The sequence below is a fragment of the Capra hircus genome, chromosome 1 (genome assembly GCF_001704415.2).
Source record: "Capra hircus breed San Clemente chromosome 1, ASM170441v1, whole genome shotgun sequence".
Classification (NCBI taxonomy): Eukaryota; Metazoa; Chordata; class Mammalia; order Artiodactyla; family Bovidae; genus Capra; species Capra hircus.
In genome coordinates, this window is record NC_030808.1 from 68,560,271 (window position 1) to 68,582,261 (window position 21,991).

At 43.9% G+C, this 21,991-nt stretch overlaps 1 protein-coding gene across 5 annotated transcripts in view; it reads left to right on the forward strand.

Annotated features, from left to right (window-relative positions):
• Positions 1-21,991, forward strand: part of LOC102173333 (kalirin) — a 513,182-nt gene that overhangs the window by 351,734 nt on the left and 139,457 nt on the right. For all 5 annotated transcript variants that reach the window (XM_018045796.1, XM_018045804.1, XM_018045808.1 and 2 more), the window contains exon 11: positions 15,798-15,989. In XM_018045796.1, coding sequence (XP_017901285.1) covers positions 15,798-15,989 — 192 coding nt within the window. The remainder of the gene's footprint in view (positions 1-15,797; positions 15,990-21,991) is intronic.

Below are 21,991 nucleotides of genomic sequence, written 5' to 3' on the forward strand. Positions count from 1 at the left end.
TCCAGCACCACAGTTCAGAAGCATCAATTCTTCAACGCTCAGCCTTCTTTATGGTCCAACTCTCACATCTGTACATGACTACTGGAAAGATCATAGCTTTGACTATACAGACATTTGTTGGCAAAATGATGTGTCTGCTTTTTAATATGCTGTCTAGGTTTGTCATAGCTTTTCTTCCAAGGAGCAAGCATTTTTTAATTTCATGGCTACAGTCACTGTCTGCAGATTTTGGAGTCTAAGAAAAAAGTCTGTTACTGTTTCCATTTTTTCCCATCTATTTGCCATGAAGTGATGGTACCAGATGCCATGATCTTTGTTTTTTGAATGTTGAGTTTTATGCTAGCTTTTTTACTCTCCTCTTTTACCTTCATCAAGAGGCTCTTCAGTCCCTCTTCAATTTCTGCCATTAGGGTGGTGTCATCTGCATGAGATTATTGATATTTCTCCTGGTAATCTTGATTCCAGCTTGTGATTCATCCAACTCAGCATTTCAAATGATGTACTCTGCATATAAGTTAAGTTTATAAAAGCATATGCTGCCGGATACTCCCCTTCCCCGCCTCCTCCTTAGCTCCCATTCTGATTTGAGTAATCTGGGGTAGGACCTGAACACTGCTTTTCTCCCCCAGGCTCCTTGATCTACTGCCCAGTCCTGTCCTATGAGAACCACAGGGTTAGATTTCCTAGGGCTTCTGCCATCTGAGGGACTATCAGAAAAGCAGTATAAGCTAAGGAGGTTGTATGGGCTCCCTCACTGGGCCTTCCTTGATGGTCTTATGATCTAAAAGAACTTCACAACTGGAAGACATTTTTCCCCATCCCCCACCCCCACCCAGGGCATGTCTGTCAATGTCTGAGGACATTTTGGGTTGGCATCTGGGGAAGGCGTTGCTTTTGTCATCCTGTGGGTAGAGGGCAGGGATGCAGCTAAACCCTACAGTACAGAGAACAGCCCCTGTGTTAATTTCCTAGGGCTACTGTAACAAAGGACCACAAACTGGGTGGCTTAAAACACCAGGCGTGTATTGTCTCGCAGTTCCGGAGGCTCAAAGACTAAAATCAAGCTACTGGTAGGTTAGTTCCTTCTGTAAGGGAGAATCTGTTCCCAGCCTCTCTCTGGACTTCTGGTGTTTGCTGGCAGTCTTTGGTGTTCCTTTGTATCACTCCAGCCTTGGCCTTCACGTCACACAGCGCCCTCTCTGTGTCTGTCTGTTCCTGAACTCATCTTTTTATAAGGCCACAAGTCATAGTGGATTACAGCCCACCCAGCTCCAGTCTGACCTCAACTAATTCTACCTGCATTGACACTATTTCTTAAAAAAAAAAAAAAAGGTCGCATTCTCAGGTACTGGGCATTAAGGTTGCAACATACCTTTTTGGAGGAACAGAACTCAACCCGTAACAGCCCCCTAACATAGAATTATCCAGCCCAAAATGTTATCAGTGCCGCTGTTAGAGACCCTGTTCCATAGAGTCTATGGATGAAACCCAAGGAGGTTAGCTATGATAAGAACAGGGCAGATAGGGGTCCAGGGTCTGCGAAGTTGAAAATGAGCAGGAACACCATTCATAGAGAGGGTCATAGGCAGTGGGCTCCCTGCAGATTGGAATGTGGACGCTTAGGGCTATACGTGACCACATGGGGGTGAAAGAGCTCGAGAAGCACTGTGCTCACTGGGGCAGAAGCAGAAGTGTGGACCAGCCCCTCTGCTCATTCTCCCTTTCACCTGACCCCCATTTCCCTGGGTCAGGCACATCTTTTTCTGCCTGCCCTTTTCAGGATAAAACAGAAGAGAAAGTAAGTCCACAAGCCCCAAGGTTTTCAGCAGTATTTTCAAACCGACTGTCTTTCTCCAAAGGCCTGCCTTCTCCCTCTTCCCGCCCACTGCCTCCCACCAACAGCCAAACATAGAATATGGAAAACATGAAAAACAGCAACAGTGCAAAGTTACTCTTTTGAGAGAGAACAGCATTTTGGGTACATCTCCCTGCCTCCCCAGTCTCTTGAATTGCCAAACCCTGCAGCAGGTGGCCTTACTTATCTCTGTTCCATGGAAATCCTGTCTCACCAACCACTATTTTTTTGGCTTCAAGAATTCCACATGAGAATGAACTTCTATAGGGCCAGGCTACTGGGCAATCCACAAATTCATATCTGAACACTTAGGTATGCCGTCTTCACTTCTAAAACATTTTTGTCCTCATTCTTCTTTTGTGGTTACATGTTCCCCTCCATTATTTTGCCCATTTGAGCTGAGTGATGAGGAGGAAGGAGGGGAAGGGTAGCCAGGGTGGAGACTGTGTTATCAAATTCCCATAGTGCTGGGGTGGTGGGTTGCTTCCCAGCAGCAATATAGTTGCCAGCTGGCTGCATCTGGGACTCGCTTAGTGGGAAAAGGATTAAATGCTTCCCTCTGCAGTTTTCAGAGCTTTGTGTCTGCATGGCACTCTCCTGGTTTTGATGTTCTAATTGCTCAGCTCCCTGGGGCTCTTCTCACTCTTCTTTTAGCCCCAGCCTGCAGCTCTAGGCCAGCCTCTGGCCTCTAGGTCCCTTCCTGTATTTACCATCTTCTTTTGTTCAGTCTGAGCATCGGGCCTGGCCCAGTCTATGCCATCTACTGCTCTCTCTGCCCTGGAGGCATAGGTGGGAAGAGTCAAGGAGAAAGTCCTTCCTTGCTTTGTGTCTCAGTCCCCTGGGGTGGCCGCATTTTCTGGAATCTGGTTGGTCCTTTCTCACAAGCTGGTCCTGATGTTTTCTGACAGATCATATTTTGTAACCAGTATTGGCAGCCTCTAGAACTGACCCTGGCTTTTGGTCCAGAAACAAAGCATTGCTTTTTATCATTATATTAAATAGGTAATATGCTAATAGTTAATTCTGGTTATCTCTTCTGCTGTTTTGCCTGAGAATACCTAGATACTCAGCTTCTGGCCTGCAACTGAAAGAAATACATCAAGGTTAAAGCATAGCCTGTAAATGAAGAGGGTTACTGAGGATAAGAAGGAAAGAGAAAATCAGTAAAGGAGAACATCCTGGCAAAGAACAACTGCTATTCTTTTCTCAGAATTACTCAGTCTAGGTGTTCTTAAACACATAAAAGTTAGACTATAGGAAATAAAACTTTACTTTAAAAATGTGGAGTTCTGAAAATACACCACTTATTGTTAATAGGAAGAGGTGTTGAAACATTTTAGATGTGCAGAGGAAAATGCTTTCCAGCAAGTAGAGATGTGTATGAGAATGGGACAGGGTGATGATTGTATATGTAAATGTGATAAAGCCAGTGTTTAGGTTCCCAGAGATACTCTCAGCTCCCACACTATTTGTGTTGGGAAGTATTGGCAAGTGCAATAGTTATTTTTGGTATCAGTCCCAATTAGTAGACTTGTAGCAAATTTGTATAGACAGTCTCCAATTGAAGGAGCATCTGATTAAGAGTAGTCATTAGTTACTCCTTGTTTGGACACACAAATTGTCCTAATGGAGACAACTACTGTTTATTCCTTTATTCAGGATACGTAGGCAGATGTCCTTCCAGCAGACATAATGTGGTGGGTTAACCCATCACTGGTACCAAGTGGTTTCCTCCTTTCCATCCTACTGCTTCCCACCAAAGACCACTTTACTATCATCAGAGTCCATCCCTTCTTCCTTTTCAAGAGCCAATAGATGATTGAGAAATATGTGCCTGATACCCTGGAATGAAAACTGAAAAGCATTTTCCTGTATCACCCTAGCTATACATTTTGACTGTACTGATGTGCTGTATTAGTGAGCTTGCATACACAGTCATGTCTGCCTCTTTGAGATCCCATGGACTGTAACCCCCAAGTTCCTCTGTCCATGGGATTTGTTTTCAGGCAAGAATACTGGAATGGGTTGCCATTTCCTCCTCCAGCAGGTCTTCCCAACCCAGGGATCAAATCCGGGTCTCCTGAATCTTCTGTATGGACGGGTGGATTCTTTACCACTGAGCCACCTGAGAAGCTAGTGCTATATTTTAAATATGCTATGGAGTCTTCCTTTGTGGTCCAAAGACTCTGTTCTTCTACTGCAGGGGGCTCGGATTTAATCCCTGATGAAGTAACTAAAATCCCACATACCATGCAGCATAGCCAAAAAAAAAAAAAAATGCTATGTGCTCAACTGATTTTCTCTATTTTGTCCTGGGAATCTAACTCCCATTTACATGGAATATACACTCCCAGTGCTAAATAAGGGTCTTACAAAGGAACTTTTGGATCACTACTTATCCTTAAACTTAGGACTAGCTACACTAGGAGATAAGGTAAATGTCCATTTCCAAGCCTGGAAAAATAATCGTCAGGAGGGGAGAGTTCTATACTGGCCCCCTGGTTGTTATATCCTCTGGTCCACACTACCACTTTTGAATTATAAGAGGAACTTTGGCCTTATCCATCCTCATCCGTCCTCATCCCCAGAGCACAGGGCCCAAAGTGCTAATTTCATGTTATCAACTCCAGAATAATAACTCATGTTATTAACTCCAGAAGCGTTTTCACTCACTGCCTCTTCCACACTCTGTCTTTAAAAAGCCTACCTCTCGTCCTTCTGCTTCAGCCTAAGGAGGCTAAAACCACAGCTATATATTAGGATGCCAATGTTTTTAGAGACAAGTTATCCTGCAATGCTCTGTCTCCTCCCTGAGGAAAGGCAAAAAGTCATGAGCCAAGGCTGCAGCAGGGGGGGATGGAAGGAAGGCATACCTCAAAGCTGTTGTGGGTTCACTTTCAGACCACTGCAATAAACCGAATACCAAAATAAAGTGAGCCACATGAATCTTGGTTTCCCAGTGCATATGAAAGTTTTGTCTGTTAAGTGTCCTATAGCATGATGTCTAGAAAAACAGTGTATATGCCTTTTTAAAAAGTGCTTTAATGCTAAAAAAAAATACTAACCATCATCTGAGCTTTCAGCAAGTTATAGTAGCAACATCAAAGATCACTGGTCAGAAATCAACAAAGATAATGATAATGAAAGAATTTAAAATTTTGTGAGAATATCAATGTGAGGGATTATGGTTCAGCTCCCAGAGTCCCTAGAATATTGTTGTTCAGTCACTCAGTCCTGGCCTACTCTTTGTAACTCCATGGGCTGCAGTACGCCAGGCTTCCTTGTCCTTCACAGTCTCCTGAAGTTTGCTCAAATTCATATCCATTGAGTCCGTGATGCTATCTAACCATCTCATCCTCTACCACCCACTTCTCCTCCTGCCTTCAATCTTTGCCTGCATCAGGACCTTTTTCGGTGAGTCGGCTCTTGGCATCAGGTGAACAAAGTACTGGAGCTTCAGCTTCAGCATTAGTCCTTCCAGTAAATATTCAGGGTTGATTTCTTTTAGGATTGACTGGTTTGATCTCCTTGCAGTTAAAGGGACTCTCGAGAGTCTTCTCCAGCACCACAGTTCAGAAGCATCAATTCTTCAGTGCTCACCCTTCTTTATGGTCCACTCTCATATCCATGACTACTGGACAAACCATAGCTTTGACTGTTTGGACCTTTGTTGGCATAGTAATATGTCTGCTTTTTAATATGCTGTCTAGATTTGTCAGACACTTTTCTTCCAAGGAACAAGTGCCTTTTAATTTCATGGTTGCAGTCACCATCTGCAGTGATTTTGGAGCCCAAGAAAATAAAGTCTGTTACTGTTTCCATTTTTTCCCCATCTATTTGCCATGAAGTGATGGGACCGGATGCCATGATCTTAGTTTTTGAATGTTGAGTTTTAAGCTAGCTTTTTCACTCTCCTCTTTCACCTTCATCAAGAGGCTCTTCAGTTCCTCTTCACTATCTGCCATTAGGGTGGTGTCATCTGCATATCTAAAGTTATTGATATTTCTCCTGGCAATCTTGAATCCAGCTTGTGCTTCATCCAGCCTGGCATTTCACATGATGTACTCTGTATGTAAGTTAAATAAACAGGGTGACACTATACAGCTTTGATGCACTCCTTTCCCAATTTTGAAACAGTATGTTGTTCCATGTTCAGTTCTAACTGTTGCTTCTTAACCTGCATACAAGTTTCTCAGGAGGCAGATAAGATGGTCTGGTATTCCCATCTCTTGAAGAATTTTCCAGTTTGTTCTGATCTACCCAGTCAAAGGCTTTGGCATAGTCAATGGAGCAGATGTTTTTCTGGAATTGTCTTGCTTTTTCCATGATCCAGCAGATGTTGGCAATTTGATCTCTGGTTCCTCTGCCTTTTCTGAATCCAGCTTGAACATCTGGAAGTTCTCAGTTCATGTACTGTTGAAGCCTAGCTTGGAGAATTTTGAGCATGACCTTACCAGCATGTGAAATGAGTGCAATTGTGTGGTAGCTTGGACATTCTTTGGCATTGCCCTTCTTTGAGATTGGAATGAAAACTGACCTTTCCCAGTCCTGTGGCCACTGTTGAGTTTTCCAAATTTGCTGGCATATTGAGTGTAGCACTTTCACAGCATCATCTTTTAGAATTTGAAAAAGCTCAGCTGGAATTCCATCACCTCCATTAGCTTTGTTTGTAGTGATGCTTCCTAAGGCCCACTTGACTTCACACTCCAGGATGTCTGGTTGTAGGTGAGTGACCACACCATTGTGGTTATCTGGGTCATTAAGATCTTTTTTGTATAGTTCTTCTGTGTATTCTTGCCACCTCTTCTTAATATCTTCTGCTTCTGTTAGGTCCATACCATTTCTGTTCTTTATTGTACCCATCTTTACATGAAATGTTCCCTTGGTAGTTCTAATTTTCCTGAAGAGATCACTAGTCTTTCCTATTCTGTTGTTTTCCTCTATTTCTTTGCATTGTTCACTTAAAAAGACTTTCTTATCTCTCCTTACTGTTCTTTGGAACTCTGCATTTAAATGAGTATATCTTTCTTTTTTTCTCCTTTGCCTTTCACGTCTCTCCCTTTCTCAGCAATTTTGTAAGGCCTCCTCAGACAAGCATTTTGCCTGTTAGCATTTCTTTTTCTTTGGGATGGTCTTGATCACTGCCTCCTATACAATGTCATGAATCTCCATCCATAGTTCTTCAGGCTCTCTGTCTACCAGATCTAATCCCTTGAATCTGTTTGTCACTCCCACTGTATAACATAAGGTATTTGATTTAGGTCATACCCAAATGACCTAATGGTTTTCCCTACTTTCTTCAATTTAAGTCTGAATTTTGCAACAAGGGGCTCATGATCTGAGCTACAGTCAGCTCCCGTTCTTGTTTTTGCTGACTGTATAGAGCTTCTCTGTCTTCAGCTGCAAATAATATAATCAATCTGATTTCGGTGTTGACCATGTGGTGATGTCCCTAGAACAGGCCTGGGGTCAGTTGCCATCTCAGCCCATCCCCGGTGTGAAGCACCTAAAAGACAGTGTTTACTGGGAGCAGTGGTCATGTTGAGAGCAAGATTAGGTCGGACTGATCCATGTTTATTTCACCCCCTGCTCCAAGCTCCCCAAGAGCCCACAGTGACCAGCATCATTGACTCCCAGACATGAAAATGTACTCCTGTGCAGAGCTGGTCATGTGTCCCTCTGCTCACATCCTCATATTGAGTCTTTTCAAGTCAATTTACTGTCCTGATCACAACATTGTAGGAGAAAATGCCCTCAAAGATGAAACTGTCTCCTCTTTGCCTCTCCTGTTTAATTTCTAAATATCAACCAAAGAGAGTCTTTAATGTCCCTCTTTCCCAGGAGAAAAGGAAATAAAAAAACAACATATATGATGCTGTTTGAGTCCTTCACAGGGTCCCTTTAGGAATGGCCACCACCACACTGCCCAGCACCCACCCTTAATTCTCATTAGGATTTTGACTAGATGTCCTTTACAGAAGTCAGAACTTGAATCTCGAGGGCCAACCACATCTCCAATTGCACATCCCTTAGCTCTCTGAATACACTCATAATCTGCTGTCTTCCTCATGTAACACCTAAGTGACAACTTGAAAGAAATAGTTTATTTTGTTTCCTTTGGAAATAACATCACTGCCTTTATGAAGCTGTTTTAATTCTGGGACATTTAACAACTTTGATATTGCCAAAGATCTCCCAATAATGATATGCTGAAGACATTGTTTTTGACTTAGCTTTTTGTGTAATGTCAGAAACCCATAATCCTTTCCCTTTCTCACATCCAGGGATACAACTGTCCATATTAGCAAAACTCAATCCAATTTTGTGAGGTAAATCAAGGAGTAAGTCCTTGATGCCACCACCACCACCGCCGCCCCTCCCCTGCCTTGTTCTTTCTCTTTTATTAATGAAGGTCTGACTCGGTCAGTTCATGTGGAGATTGACAGTAACCCAGTCAGGGTTACCCCAAGGGACACTGTGGAGTCTTATCAGTGAGTGCCTTCTGATTGGAAGTTAGTGGTTGGAAGGAGGGCAGATGTGGTTAGAAAAGTTCTATAAAAGCATCAGTCATCAAAGAAGAGATGCAGAAGCTTCTCACTCTGAAGTCACTGCCTGCGTTCTCCACCAAGTCTGAGGTCTGAGCAGCCCACCAAACAGATCAGAGCTGGATTCCACTCAGACAAGAGTCAGGATGAGTGTTCACAACCCACTCAGATTTGTGAACTTCGTGAGCCTGATGAGAGACAAAGCCTCAGCCATCACCTCTCTGGAGTATCTGCCTACTGAGCTCTACCCACCATTATTCATGGTTGCCTTCTCTGGCAGACACAGTGAGACCCTGAGGGCCATGGTGCAAGCCTGGCCCTTTGCCCGCCTGCCTCTGGGGGGCCTGACGCAGCAGCCTCACAAAGGAACCTTACAAGCAATGCTGGATGGCCTTGATGTCCTGCTGGCCCAGAAGGTTCACCCCAGGAGGTACAAATTTCAGGTGCTGGACTTGCAGAATGCTGGCTGGGACTTCTGGAGGATGTAGTCTGGAGACATAGACTCAAGCTCACTGATGGCACTGGTGGCTGAGGACATGTCAAGGACAAAGCATCCCTTGGCTCCTTGGAGGTAGTCAGAGAACTTTGTCTCAAGAAAATGGCCTGGGTAAATTGCTCATTTACCTCTTCATGTGGGTGAGACAGAGAAAAGGCCCTATACACCAATGCTGTAAGAAGATACAGATTATTTCAGTGTCTATGGAAGATATTAAGAGACTTCTCAATTTGGTGAAGCTGGACTGTGTACAGGAGGTGGATTTGAGTTTCACTCAGAAGCTCTCCACTCTGGCCAGCTGAGGATCAGCTGGGCAAGATGAGCAATGTTCAGAAACTCCTTCTCTGCCCCATTCATGTGTCTGCTGTTGAGGAGCAGGACAGTCAGCATCTTCTACAATGTACTTCTCAGATCCTCAGGCTGCAGTACCTCCAGTATCTCCTAATGGAATCTCCATCTTTCTTGGAAGGCCATCTGAGCCAGATACTCAGATGCCTGAAGACCCCCCCGCCCTTGGACAACCTCTCAATAACCAACTGCCTGTCTACAGAATCTGACCTGACCCATCTGTTCCAGTGCCTGAACATCTATTAGCTAAAGGGCCTGAATCTGAGTGGTGTTATCCTGACCAGCTTTAGTCCTGAGCTCCTCCAAGTTCTGCTGGAGAAAGTTGCAGGCTCTCTGGAAGAACTGGACTTAAACCTGTATGGGATCATGGACTCCCACCTCACGGCCATTCTGCCTGCCCTGAGCCACTGCTCCCAGCTCAGGGTCATCAACATGTGTGGAAATCTCATCTCCATGGCCATCCTGGACAGTCTCGTGTGTCATACTGATAGGCTTCCTGATTTAAGTCTAGAGGTTTATCCTGTCCCTCGGGAGAGTTACAGCGCTCTGGGTATTCTTCATCAGGAGAGACTTACCCAGCTATAGGCTGAACTTTGGGAGATTCTTACAGACTTAGGATGTCCCAGGAAGATTTGGGTTAGTCCCAGCCCCTGTCCTCACTGTGATGGTGACATGTGTGATCACCTGAGTTCCAGTACATAATGCTATAACACCCTGCCTATTTGTTGCTTCTGTCAGAAGCTTTCTTCAGGACACTTGGAAACTGAAATCTAGGACATAGGTACATTATGCAGGGAAAACACACCCCTGGTTTCTGTTATCAGCTCAGTGTGATTGAGAAAAGTAAATGTGATACAGTAGGGGCTCAGGATTCCAGAAGGATATGTTGACTTGGGGAGTTGATGGTACTGTCAGAGACATGTTTATAGAGTCAAATATGAACCTAAATTCCGGAGGATTCAGTCGGGGACTTTTAGAGATGTTTTTTTAAAGTCAAATATGAACCTAACTTTCTGGAGGATTCATGTTTGAGTTATTTGTGTATGCACAGCTGTAGAAATGATCAGATATAAAGAGACCTTCAATGTAAATGAATACATGCCCTCCATGATATTAAAAAATGCTTTATTGCTAGAAAATGCTAGCCATCATCTGAGCCTTCAAGTAAGTCCTAGTAGTAACATCAAAGATCAATGATCAAAAATCAACAAAGATAATGAAAGAATTTAAAATATTGCAAGTATTACCAAAATGTGACATAGAGACATGAAGTGAGCTGATGTTGTTGGAAAAACAATGCTGATAGATTTGGTTAACACAGGGTTGCCACACACCTTCAGTCTGTAAAACAGAAAGCAGTATCTGCAAAGCACAATGAGGTGAAGATGAGATTTATGCCCACCAACATAAGGGCTGAATTATCTAGAACCTTTTACCTGGTGGACACAGGCATGGAGGGAAGGAAGAACAGGAAACGCAGCCATCCATAATTAGGAAATGTCATCAAGGGATCAAGCCCAAGGCAGAGGATAGGAGACTGAGGAGCCAGAGAGCGCCTAGGAGCTGCACTCATGGTGAGCTGGCTTCTGGCCCTGGGGTAGACACTCTTGTTGGCCTGGTCAGAAGGTGAGCAGAAGCCAGCTGTGACCCTTGTCCCAAAGTGGGACAATGACAGGTATCAGTGAATTGCTCCATTAACACTTTAATTGATATTCTCTAATCACGTTCTTATTTCACGATTCTGCCAGGAAATAGGATAAACCAAATGAGATTAAACATTGAACATAAATTCTAGCATATAAGGTCTTGTACCAAGTAGTTGATGGGGGCTAAGAATTGAACATTAGGATTGGTGGGGATTGATGTATTCTTTAGTTTATTAATTCATTCATTTAATTTTTATAGAGCACTTACTTGGGGCACCAAGGGAAAGAAGTGAAAGACTATCTGCCCCTAAGTGGATGAGAAAGGCAAACACTGGCATTAGAATATGGCAGGAACCAAGAAGAGGTTTGGCACAGATCACTCTGAGAGCTCAGAGGGGCTCATATAAGCCAACCTTGGGGGGGGAAGTGGATCTCAGGGTGGACTTCCTGGAGGAAGTGACACCTGGGCTGTGTCTCTACAGGGTGAGTAAGAGTTGGTCATGGAAAAAGAGTAGGGGAAGGACAACCCAGGCAGAAGCACAGGGGAAGATCCAGTGCTATGATTTTCCAGAAGTGTAAGCAATTTATTTCACAGGCTGTTTTAGGGGAATTGAGGCTGAAGGGAAAAAACAAGTGTCAGATGAAAAAGGGTCTTGCATGGCACCCTGAGATGTTTTACCCCAGAGGCAGTAGAAAACCATTGGACAGTTTTACGTGGAAGAGAGCTATGACTGGGTCTGAATTTTAGAGCTCTTTCTAGTCATGATGGGGAAGAGGGCTGGGGAACAGGTAAAGAAGGGAGCCCTGCTTTCAGTGCTGACCCTCTTGCCCTTCCACTGGCTCTCCTGTCCCTCTCACTGTAAAATCTATTATCTAGCCGTTCCCGGCCTTATAAATATGATTTCCTTCTACTCTCCAATTTTAGTGAGGTTAGCTCAATGTACCCAGATTTGACATGCTCATTCAAGCTCTGAGTCTTGTTCATTCAGTAGACATCTAGTAAGTGCCTATTGTCTACCAGCTATGGTGTCTGGCATGAAGAACCCACAATGAGTGACACATGGGACCTGTCTTTAAGGGGTACACAGACCACGAGGGAGGTACCCAGGGAAGCACATCTTTACTTGAGCATGAGAGCAACTGTGTTATAAGATTGACAAAGCGCAAAGAGAGACAGACCATCCATGAGAAACTCCCCCACTTCTCTGCCCATCCTCAGGCTTCTGCCTGCCCCTGCATCAGTTCAGTTCAGTTCAGTTCAGCTCAGTCGTGTCCGACTCTCTGCGACCCCATGAATCGCAGCACGCCAGGCCTCCGCATCCATCACCAACTCCCGGAGTTCACTCAGACTCACGTCCATCGAGTCGGTGATGCCATCCAGCCATCTCATCCTCTGTCGTCCCCTTCTCCTCCTGCCCCCAATCCCTCCCAGCATCAGAGTCTTCTCCAGTGAGTCAACTCTTCGCATGAGGTGGCCAAAGTACTGGAGTTTCAGCTTTAGCATCATTCCTTCCAAAGAAATCCCACGGCTGATCTTCTTTAGAATGGACTGGTTGGATCTCCTTTCAGTCCAAGGGACTCTCAAGAGTCTTCTCCAACACCACAGTTCAAAAGCATCAATTCTTCGGCACTCTGCCTTCTTCACAGTCCAACTCTCACATCCATACGTGACCACAGGAAAAACCATAGCCTTGACTACATGGACCTTAGTTGGCAAAGTAGAGGCGGTGTAATGTTTCTAGACACTATATACTAGTCATACTTCTACATGGCATGCAAGGCCCCTCTTCAGCTGATATGGTAGTGTAATGATTTGGAGCTTGAGTTCTGAAGCTGGACAACAAAATTTTCATCCTGGTTCTACTACCTTCGAAACATACGACCTTAGCCAGAAATACTTTTTACCTCAGTTTCTTCATCTGTAAAGTGGGACTGATGACTGTATCAACTTCCTAGGGTCATTGTGAAGATTAAATGAATGAGTATGCATATGAACCTTTAGAATGGTCCTTGGCATGTGAAAACTATTCAGTCATTATTGGCTGTTATTATTCTTGGTTTTTACTCATTTTCTTCTTAGCACCTATATCATGTCAAGAAACATTAGCTCCTAATTATTTTTGTGTTGCTTGTCCCATTTAATATGTTGTCATACTTTTTTCCCTTAAGGATGATTTTATTCTCCTTTGAAGCAACATATATCATATATTTATCTGTACTCCTGAGACATGTATAGTCTTGAATTGTGTTAGGGTGATCAGCCATCCTGATTTGCTCAGGACTGACAGGTTTTTCAGGACACAGGACTTTGAATGCTAAAACCGGAAAAATCCTGGGCAAACCAGGACAAGTTGTTCACCTTACATGCAATAGGCACTTCTCTTTTGTTTCTTGCTGCTGCTGCTGCTAAGTCATTTCAGTGGTGTCTGACTCTGTGCGACCCCATAGACGGCAGCCCACCAGGCTGGCTCCCCAATCCCTGGGATTCTCCAGGCAAGACCACTGGAGTGGGTTGCCATGTCCTTCTCCAATGCATGGAAGTGAAAAGTGAAAGGGAAGTCACTCAGTTGTGTCCGACTCTTAGCGACCCCATGGACTGCAGCCTACCAGGCTCCTCCATCCATGGGATTTTCCAGGCAAGAGTACTTCTTATGTACCTCTTATTGGTCCCAAACTTAACTGGAAAGCAAGCTTGCTTTGGCTGTACCATAAATTTTTATTTATTAGCTAGAAACTACAAAGACACAACTTTGGGGTTTCTCTGGGCTTTCTTGAGATTCCCTAAAGTTTAAAATGGAAGATTTGAAGAATTCTTGAAAAAACTCTCTCCCATCAGCTTGTGGTGTATTTACTAGAAATTATGGGCCACCTCCACAATTCAGGCTCCCTTAACCTGGCCCACAGCCCCAGAGGTCTCCTCCCGCCTGTCATTTTCCATCTCTCCCACTTTTCCATCAGAACTGTTCATGCTCCCTTCATTTGCTTTCCAGAATCAATATCCCCTTACTTAACCTAGCAGCAAAGCCTCTTTCCTCTCACAAGTATCATGTTTTTCATGAATCCCCCAAGTAAGGCCAAAGGGTTTTTCTTCCTTTTCATCCCCACCCAAGCCTCAGCTCCACCTCGCCTGCTTTGGGAGAGTGACTTGGGCAGTTGCTTGTCAGACAGCATTCCTTAAGGAGCCACTGAAGCCTCTCTGGGCACCCCTTGAGGCCATGACAAGTGTTTGCCGAAAGCCTGCTCATTCTTCCGTCAAGAAGCTGGCTCAACGGCATCTGGGAAGTTCCGCCTCACTGTAGTAGTGTGCTAGAGCTGCCATGGCAAAATGCCCCACACTGGGTGACTTAAACAACAGAAACGTATTGTCTCGCAGCTCTGGAGGCTAGAAATCCAAGAGCAGAGTGTCAGCAGGATTGTGTTTTCTGAGGCATATGGTGAAGAATCCGTTTCGTGCCTCTCTTACTTCCCAGTGGTTTGCTGGTTTGCACTCTCTGGCATTCCTTGGCTGGTAGACACATTCCTTGATTCCCACCCTCAGCTCCACACAGTGGTCTCCCTGAGAGTGTGTCTGTCTCTTTACATGGTGTTATGTTTGTAAAGACAGCAGTCGTATTGAATTAGGGATCCTTCTACTTCACTATGACTTGATTTTAATTAATTACCTCTGCCATTACTCTGTCTCCAAATAAGGGCCCCATTCTGAGGTACTGGGGCTGAGGGCTTCAACATGCAAATTTAGAGGAGACACAATTCAACCTTTAATACCCAGGTCTTCAGGTGAGTCTAAAGAACTCTCCAGGGACCGGAGATCACTCAGATACAGGCAAAGTAAAGCACCGCACACAATCATTGCTACAAAATCCGTTCCACTTCTCCACTCACTTTACACTTGATCCTGACTGTTTCTGCTGCCAGTTTCATATCATCACCAGTTCACTTGTTCATCACCTTGTTGGGCCTTGTGTCATTATAAGGGTGTTGAGAAATATAATGTACATCTGAGCCGCCAGCTCTAATTCAGGGTCTGTCTGGAACTCTCTTTTACAGGAAGCCTACCCATGAAAAATTGTATCCATGGCATATATGTACTAACTGACGTACATGTATTGCAGAGGCAGTGACTCCATCCTGATGAGCAATAATTACAACCTGGTTGCTTTTCAAAATGCTCTGGAGAACATAGGGGTTTGGAGGAGAGTGTGTGTGAGAGAATGAGTGTGTGCTTGTGTGCGTGCATGCAGTAGCATAAGATAAACAAAATCACCAGACACCTCCCCAACCTTCCCGCAAGATTCAAGCCTTTGCTGGGCACACAGGGAATTGCCTGCATCTCCTCGCTCTGGCTGTGGCTGCTTCCTTCTGTCAGTTCCCTGAGTTCTGACCCTTTCCCCTCCAAAGAGATAGCTCTGTTCCAAAAGATAAACACCAGTAGTTACAAGGGACTTGGGGGAAAAGTCATGCAAGTTTCCCAGTTATTATTTCTCTGGTGTTCTCATATAGAAACCCAGCTGATCTTTGTGCATGAGGTATTTCCAACTCTGGCAGTTACAGCCTGAGAGGTGAGGGCAGTGATGGATCTCCCTAACGGTAGAGGGTCCGGGCGAGGCTGAGGAATGGAGATTCTAGCATGTCTGCTCACTTCTTTCCAGGACACCCCACCTGGGAGAAATCCCAGGGAGAGAGGAGGCACCGAGCTAGTACCCGCTTGTGCTGAGCTGCCAGGCAGGCTGCTGGCTTGCTGGGAGGTGGTGGGTGAGCTGGGTGCTCAGCTCTTCCAGATTAGGGAGCTCTGGGCTCAGTGCCCACGCACTGCGCTCCAGCTCTGGGCAGCCCTGGTGGGCTGGGGGAAGACGTGAAGCTCCATTCGTGACTGCAAGTTGACTTTTCCTCACTGTCATTGCTGGCAGAATACATACACCAATGCGGACAAGCTCCTAGAAGCAGCAGAGCAGCTGGCTCAGACAGGGGAATGTGACCCGGAGGAGATCTACAAGGCAGCTAGACACCTGGAGGTGCGCATCCAAGACTTCGTGCGCAGGGTGGAGCAGCGGAAGCTTCTGCTGGACATGTCTGTCTCCTTCCATACTCACACCAAAGAGGTATGGGAAGTTAGCAAGGAGGGGCACTGGGCTGGGCTGCTTTTTTCTGGCAACAGTCAGGTTGATTTTGTAGCTTCCCGAGGTCTGCCTGGTGTCCTGGGTGGTCTGGAAGTTACCAGCCTCCTGAGGTTGGTGATATTAACAACTTGCTCCTGATAACTTACACTGCGGTCTCAACCAATATGGGGCAAAATTTCCTCATTATTTCTAATGAGGAGAGGGCTGGGGAGGCAGATGGTTTGGGGGGGTCTGTTAGAGCATTCAGTCTGCAACTGGAGAAATTTGGGAATTCCTAGTATAGAAATAGTCACCTTAAGAGGCAATAATAGAGGATCAGAGATTCCTTTCCCACGCAACACCCAGTTTCTCTTGGTTGATGTTTCCCATCAGAAATCAGAGTCCTGCAGAACTTAAATCATCTTTGCTACCAGCAGGGAATATACAGAGTTTGCAAATCTGTTCAATGTTTTTATTTATTTTTTTTTTAAACAGAGGATTAAATCATCTAATGAAGTCTGCCACAGTGTGCTAATAAAGTGAGAGTGTCCTAACCTTTCTCACTGTGGAGCAAAAGCCAGTGAAGGGAGGGAAACCGGGGTGCCGTCTGTGCAGGAGGCTGGGCTTAAATCTGGCCCCTGAATCATTCACAGAGTGGAGACGGGGGAGAGGAGGATGGATCATGTTACATTGTTGGCAGGATCAAAGCCCACAGAGAGCAGGAGAGTTGCAGACCTAGGCTGCTTTTTGTCTCCGATTAACGCGGGGCCGTCTAAGTGGCCAGCGAGGAGGCACATTTAACACCTTCTGTGATAACACCCCTGACAGATGAGCTCATTAGGTGTATACATGCTTATATTCCCCCAGGATCCAATTTTAATGAAGTATTAATTAAAGTTGGATTGCTGCTCAGGAAGAAAAATTAATCTTACTTAATTAAGTTGATTTTTGATATTTGAAATGCCTTAAGAAGCCTGGTTGTTCCTCCTTCACAGGCTTTTCTGACTCTTTGTGGGAATGAATGCAGATCATTGCAGTGTCTATCAGAGTTAAACATGAAAAGATGTTTTCTAAACTGAGATTCCCCCGGCAGATGAAGAGCTGGGGAGCCCTGTGAAGCTGGCTCCGCTGCTTCTCCATGGGACCTACAACCACCCTCTGATGAGCGTCTGTAAAGCAAGGGGGGTGTGGGGGGGATTAGCTTTAATCCGAGTTTTCCTGCCTGGTTGTCTGCTTGCTGTGGCTTACTTGATTCTTAATAAGGTCTCAGAAACCAAAGGCATGTGTATTCTCTTTTAATTACGAGCCTGTGGGTGGGAGAAAGGAGCATGAATGAGCAAGAGCCACGTTCCTTGTGAGGACTGTGGGGCTGTAGGCTGCCAAAGGAGGTGTGGACCAGGTTACTTCCCAGGCAAGTGCCGCTCCTGGAAAGGTAACTGAGGCTGCCAGGAAGCCTCTCTAGCTGCACCTCCAGCCTTCTGGACATGGAGCTAGGAGGGTGGGATTCTAGTCCAGAGCCTGCTGCCATAAAACCCTGTGTGTTTGTGCTAATCACAGTGTCTCTGGCTTTAGGGTGCCTCATTTATAAAATTGCGCATTTATACTCAATGTCCCTAAGGCCCTTTATGATTCTAATGTGAATTCAAGACTTTTTTTTCTCCTCTTCTTCTTTATTTGATGTCGATAATCATAATTAATAATAGTAATTAAGCCTGGTGTGATATATGTGGTTCATCTAGCCTAAGATTTGGTCTGTTGCAAGCACTCAGTGTATATTAGGTAGTATCTTTTTCTAATTGAATATTGACTACTTGCTAGACACATATAGCATCTCATGTAATCCTCGTGAGAACCTTATGATACAGACTTCATTAAACATATTTTCCAATGAGGACGCTAAGGCCCAGAAAAGAACCTGTCTGAGGGTACAGAGCTGCTCAGTGCAGCAGGGTCTTGACCTGTCTTCCTAAATTCTGTGCTCGTGTTCTTACCTGCTACCATGCATTCTGTTCTCCTCTCTCCCTCTCATGTGTCCTCTGCTCCTCTGCTCTTCTTCCTTCTCCTTACTCATCTTTTTACCTTTCCAAACCCCAAGACAGAGGCAGGGTAGCTCTTCGATGAAAAGAGTAAAAGAATAGTCAGGGATTCAGTTATCAACCACTGTTCTCCAAGATAGCTCTCAAACCTTGCTAAGTTTGGTCCTGTTTGAAGCTGAGACTTGTTTTCCCAGCATCGCTCAGTTTATACAACCACATTCATATGAAATAGCACCAAAGGAAGTGGGATGATACTGGGACAGGTGAAGAAAGGGAGAGGGAACGAAAACGGATTTCCCCCACTATGTGCCTATTTCTCTGTCTAGTCAATAGCAATGAGAATTGTCATTTTTAATTCTAATTTTGTATATCAGAGAAATTAATAATTTGCCCAAGGTCTTGTAGTGAAGATGTGCTAAATGTAAGGACTGAACCCAGATCTTTCTGACTCCAAAGCCCCTGCTGTTTCTCATTGGCCTTTCATAGAAAGACCAGGAAACAGACTTGGAAGAGTTTTCTAAACCCAGGAATTTATTTGAGGCTGTCGGCAAGTAGCATAGTCTCTTTCTTTGGGACCTCGAAATATGAGAGAAATTAGGAGCAGTCCTACCTGGATGCAAAGGGGTATGTGATTGTGAGGCCTAGAAAGTTCAAGAGATCTACTGCTCTCAGATCATATACATTCTAACTTTTTCCAGGAGGGAAAGAAAAGTATCATTTTGAGTGGCTATCATAGTGGGGCTCCTCATGGGGGGCATCCTGTAGGACTTTTCATCTGCCCATTTCCTCTCAGTTACCTCCTATCCCCAATCTAGTCTGTCTGAGGTCCCTTTTATACAGAGTGGAGAATACGACGTGTGTATGTAAGTACACACTTATGCATATGTGTTGTACGCACACATGTTAGGTGCAGCAAGATCTTAGATGCCAGATTTCCAGATCTCGATCTTCACTGGGCATGGCTGTGTGTCTTTGGAGTAATTACTTAGTCTCTATTATTTTGTGATAATTATGCTGGTGACTATTACAAATTTGAGTCGTACAATTCTAACACCCACTTTTTCCTAGTAGAAAACTCCCTCCCAAATTTATCCTTAGATCATCTCTAAAGTAGGTTGTAAAGAACTTGAGGACTCAACTCAGAGGCATCATTTTTTCCTTGAAATTCTTCCCTGGGGCTTCCAGCTTCCCACCCAGACAGAATAGGAGCACTGTGTGTGTACCTCATCAACGATGCCGGGATCTCACTGAGATTATTGACTCTTCCTCATCAAATTGGAGGTGCTCATATGTAGAGTACACATGTAGGTTTAGATGTGTAAACATAGATTCTAACATTTCTACTGCTTGGTCTGATACTTAGAGACGCTGAATAAATATTAAACAGGCTTACTTGACAATGAGAAGCTAGTCACTTTTCCTAAAAAAAGAAAATAGAAAAAATAAAAAGGTGGGGGAAAGCCCGTTCAATTGCATCATTCATCTATTCCAGTTCTTTGATTTGAACTCTACGGACAGTGTAAACAAAGGAAGGCAGGTGGGGAATCTGAGTTGCCTGTGGGAGCTTTCCTCTTGTTTAGCAGGCAGAAATGGATTATTGGATAGTCAGAAGTGAGGATCCTTGAATGGGCTAATGAAGGAATGCCTGTGGTTTGCTTTTTCCCTATTCTGTCTAATGCCTCTCAAGACACACCACCTCGCAGACATTGCTAAGTGTGGATCCTGTCTGATCCTGGTCAATTAACTCTTGACTCCAAATGTCTGATCCTGGTCAATTGACTCTTGACTCCATCCTCTTTACTCTGTCGGCAAAGTTCTGATTTTTACTCATGGCAAGGTTAGTAGCCAAGTTTACTAGTCCACAAGTCTGTGAGGGAATTTTGAGTTGCTATAGATGTTTTCTCTCTTACAGTAAATAGAGTGAATGGAAGAATAATTTTCTACTCAGCTGTACCAAAGATGTACTTTAATTAGGATCAGAGGGGAAACAGAAGGAAGATATGAAGAAGGCTCGTTTCTTCTGCAGATTCAAGAGTCTGCTTGATTCTGTTTGCCAGCTTTGTGAATCATGACTAAAGGCATCTGGAGGGTTAAAGGCTTCTAATTATTTAATTGCACTGTTATTAATAACCTTGAATAATTAGAAACCATCTAAATATTCCATGTTAAGTGATTCATTAAATCATAATGAATCTATAGAGTAAAATATTATACAGTTATAAATCACACTGTCAAAGATTATTAATGGCATGAGAAAGAGCTTGTGGTATCATATATAAAAAGCTGTATATCCATCATGACCACAATTTTGATCACACACTTAGAATAAAGACTAGAAGGAAGTATGCAAAGAAGTAAGAATGTTATGAATGATTTAATTTTCCTTTGAATATTTTATTTGTTTCATAAGTTTTCTTTAATATTTTCAATTGAAAGTGAGGAACAATCCCAATAAATGTTATTTTATAAAAACAAAACTTTCCATCTCTACTTTGAGAGAAGAGCTACAAAATAAAGAGAGGTAACAAACATGTGCTTGGAACTTTCTTATGCATCCAGAACCTCAGCTATTAATAAAAATTGTGCTAAACTTTCAAATATCTTCCTTTTGCCTGGGGACAAGAGGCCAGCTGGCTGTTTGCTGGTTTGGAAACCTCAGGGAGAATGTAGGGAGAAGTATTTACTCAAGTCCTCATTTTCTTTGTCCAGGGGAAAAAAAGGCATTTGTGGCAAGTGTCATCTGCTCCACAGAGATTGTCCAGGCAGAATCCTCTCTCTTTGCTGTGTTTCCATGGAAATGCTGCAATTGCTGGGTTTTCAAAATAACTGTTTTTAGATATTTTTGTAGCCATAATATGAGAGTCAAATTAACTGAGGAATGTGTCCAAGATAATCAACCTCAGCTCTTTGTTAAATGTTTAATTAAATGCCATTTCCAATTGTTTATAACCCTGTGAAATCCTTCTTTCATGCTATTTCCTGCTCAAATAGGTACGTATACCACAAACACCATAGATACACACATACACACACATTCCTTTATCTGCCCACTATAGAACCAAAACTAAATCCGTTTTCAAAAGGGATTATTGGCCTTAAGAACAAAACAACTTCTTCTATGTCGGTCGTTAGGCTGGTATGGTATTTATTTAAGAGATAAAAACTGGTAGTCAATGCCAAAGGAAAATGATGCCTTCAAAATGAGGGAGGGGTGACTCATCCCATGGAATCGGTGTTCCTTTTGCATCTAGGGGTCCATCAGTTGTATCAGTACAGTGGCTACCAGAATTGTGCAAATGGTACAGCCAATCAACAGGAGAAAGCAACAGAGTAGAATTACCTCTTTCCTTAACCTCTCATCCATAAGCTTCATCATTTCTACAAACCTCCTAGTTTCTTCCTTCCTGTCCCTCCCTTCCTGCCCTTTCCAGTTGCCCTTTTCTCAGGCTGCCCCTCTGTGTAAGCAGAATGGGATCCATGCACTGGCCCTTCCTGAACTCACTGGTTTCAGTCTTAGAGCAAACTTTATGTAGCTCATTGAAAGGCGGCCTTACCTCCCCCTCTACCAAAATTCAGTCTCAAATCAGTTCATTCTTTTGGATATAGGTATTTGGGGCCATAATTACATATGTTCTCTGGGAGAACACAAAAAGAGACCTAAGTGTACATATCACGTGCATGCATGTCCAATTGTGTCTGACTCTTTGCAAACCCATGAATGGTAGCCCACCAGGCTCCCACCTGGGAAGCAGGGCCCAAATAATTATTGCCAAGCAGAGAGCAGAACCCTGAAATAATGGTCCTTGCACAGGTGTGTTTGATCAAGAACAGAGGGTCTGGAAATGGCTGAAACAGGAGATTTTTTTCCTCTGGAGCAGGTGGGTTGATGGCAGAGGCACAGTGTTAATTAACATTTTAGACTGTAGATAACCAGAGGGTTAGGAGGATTATCCTAGGGGAGAGAAATGG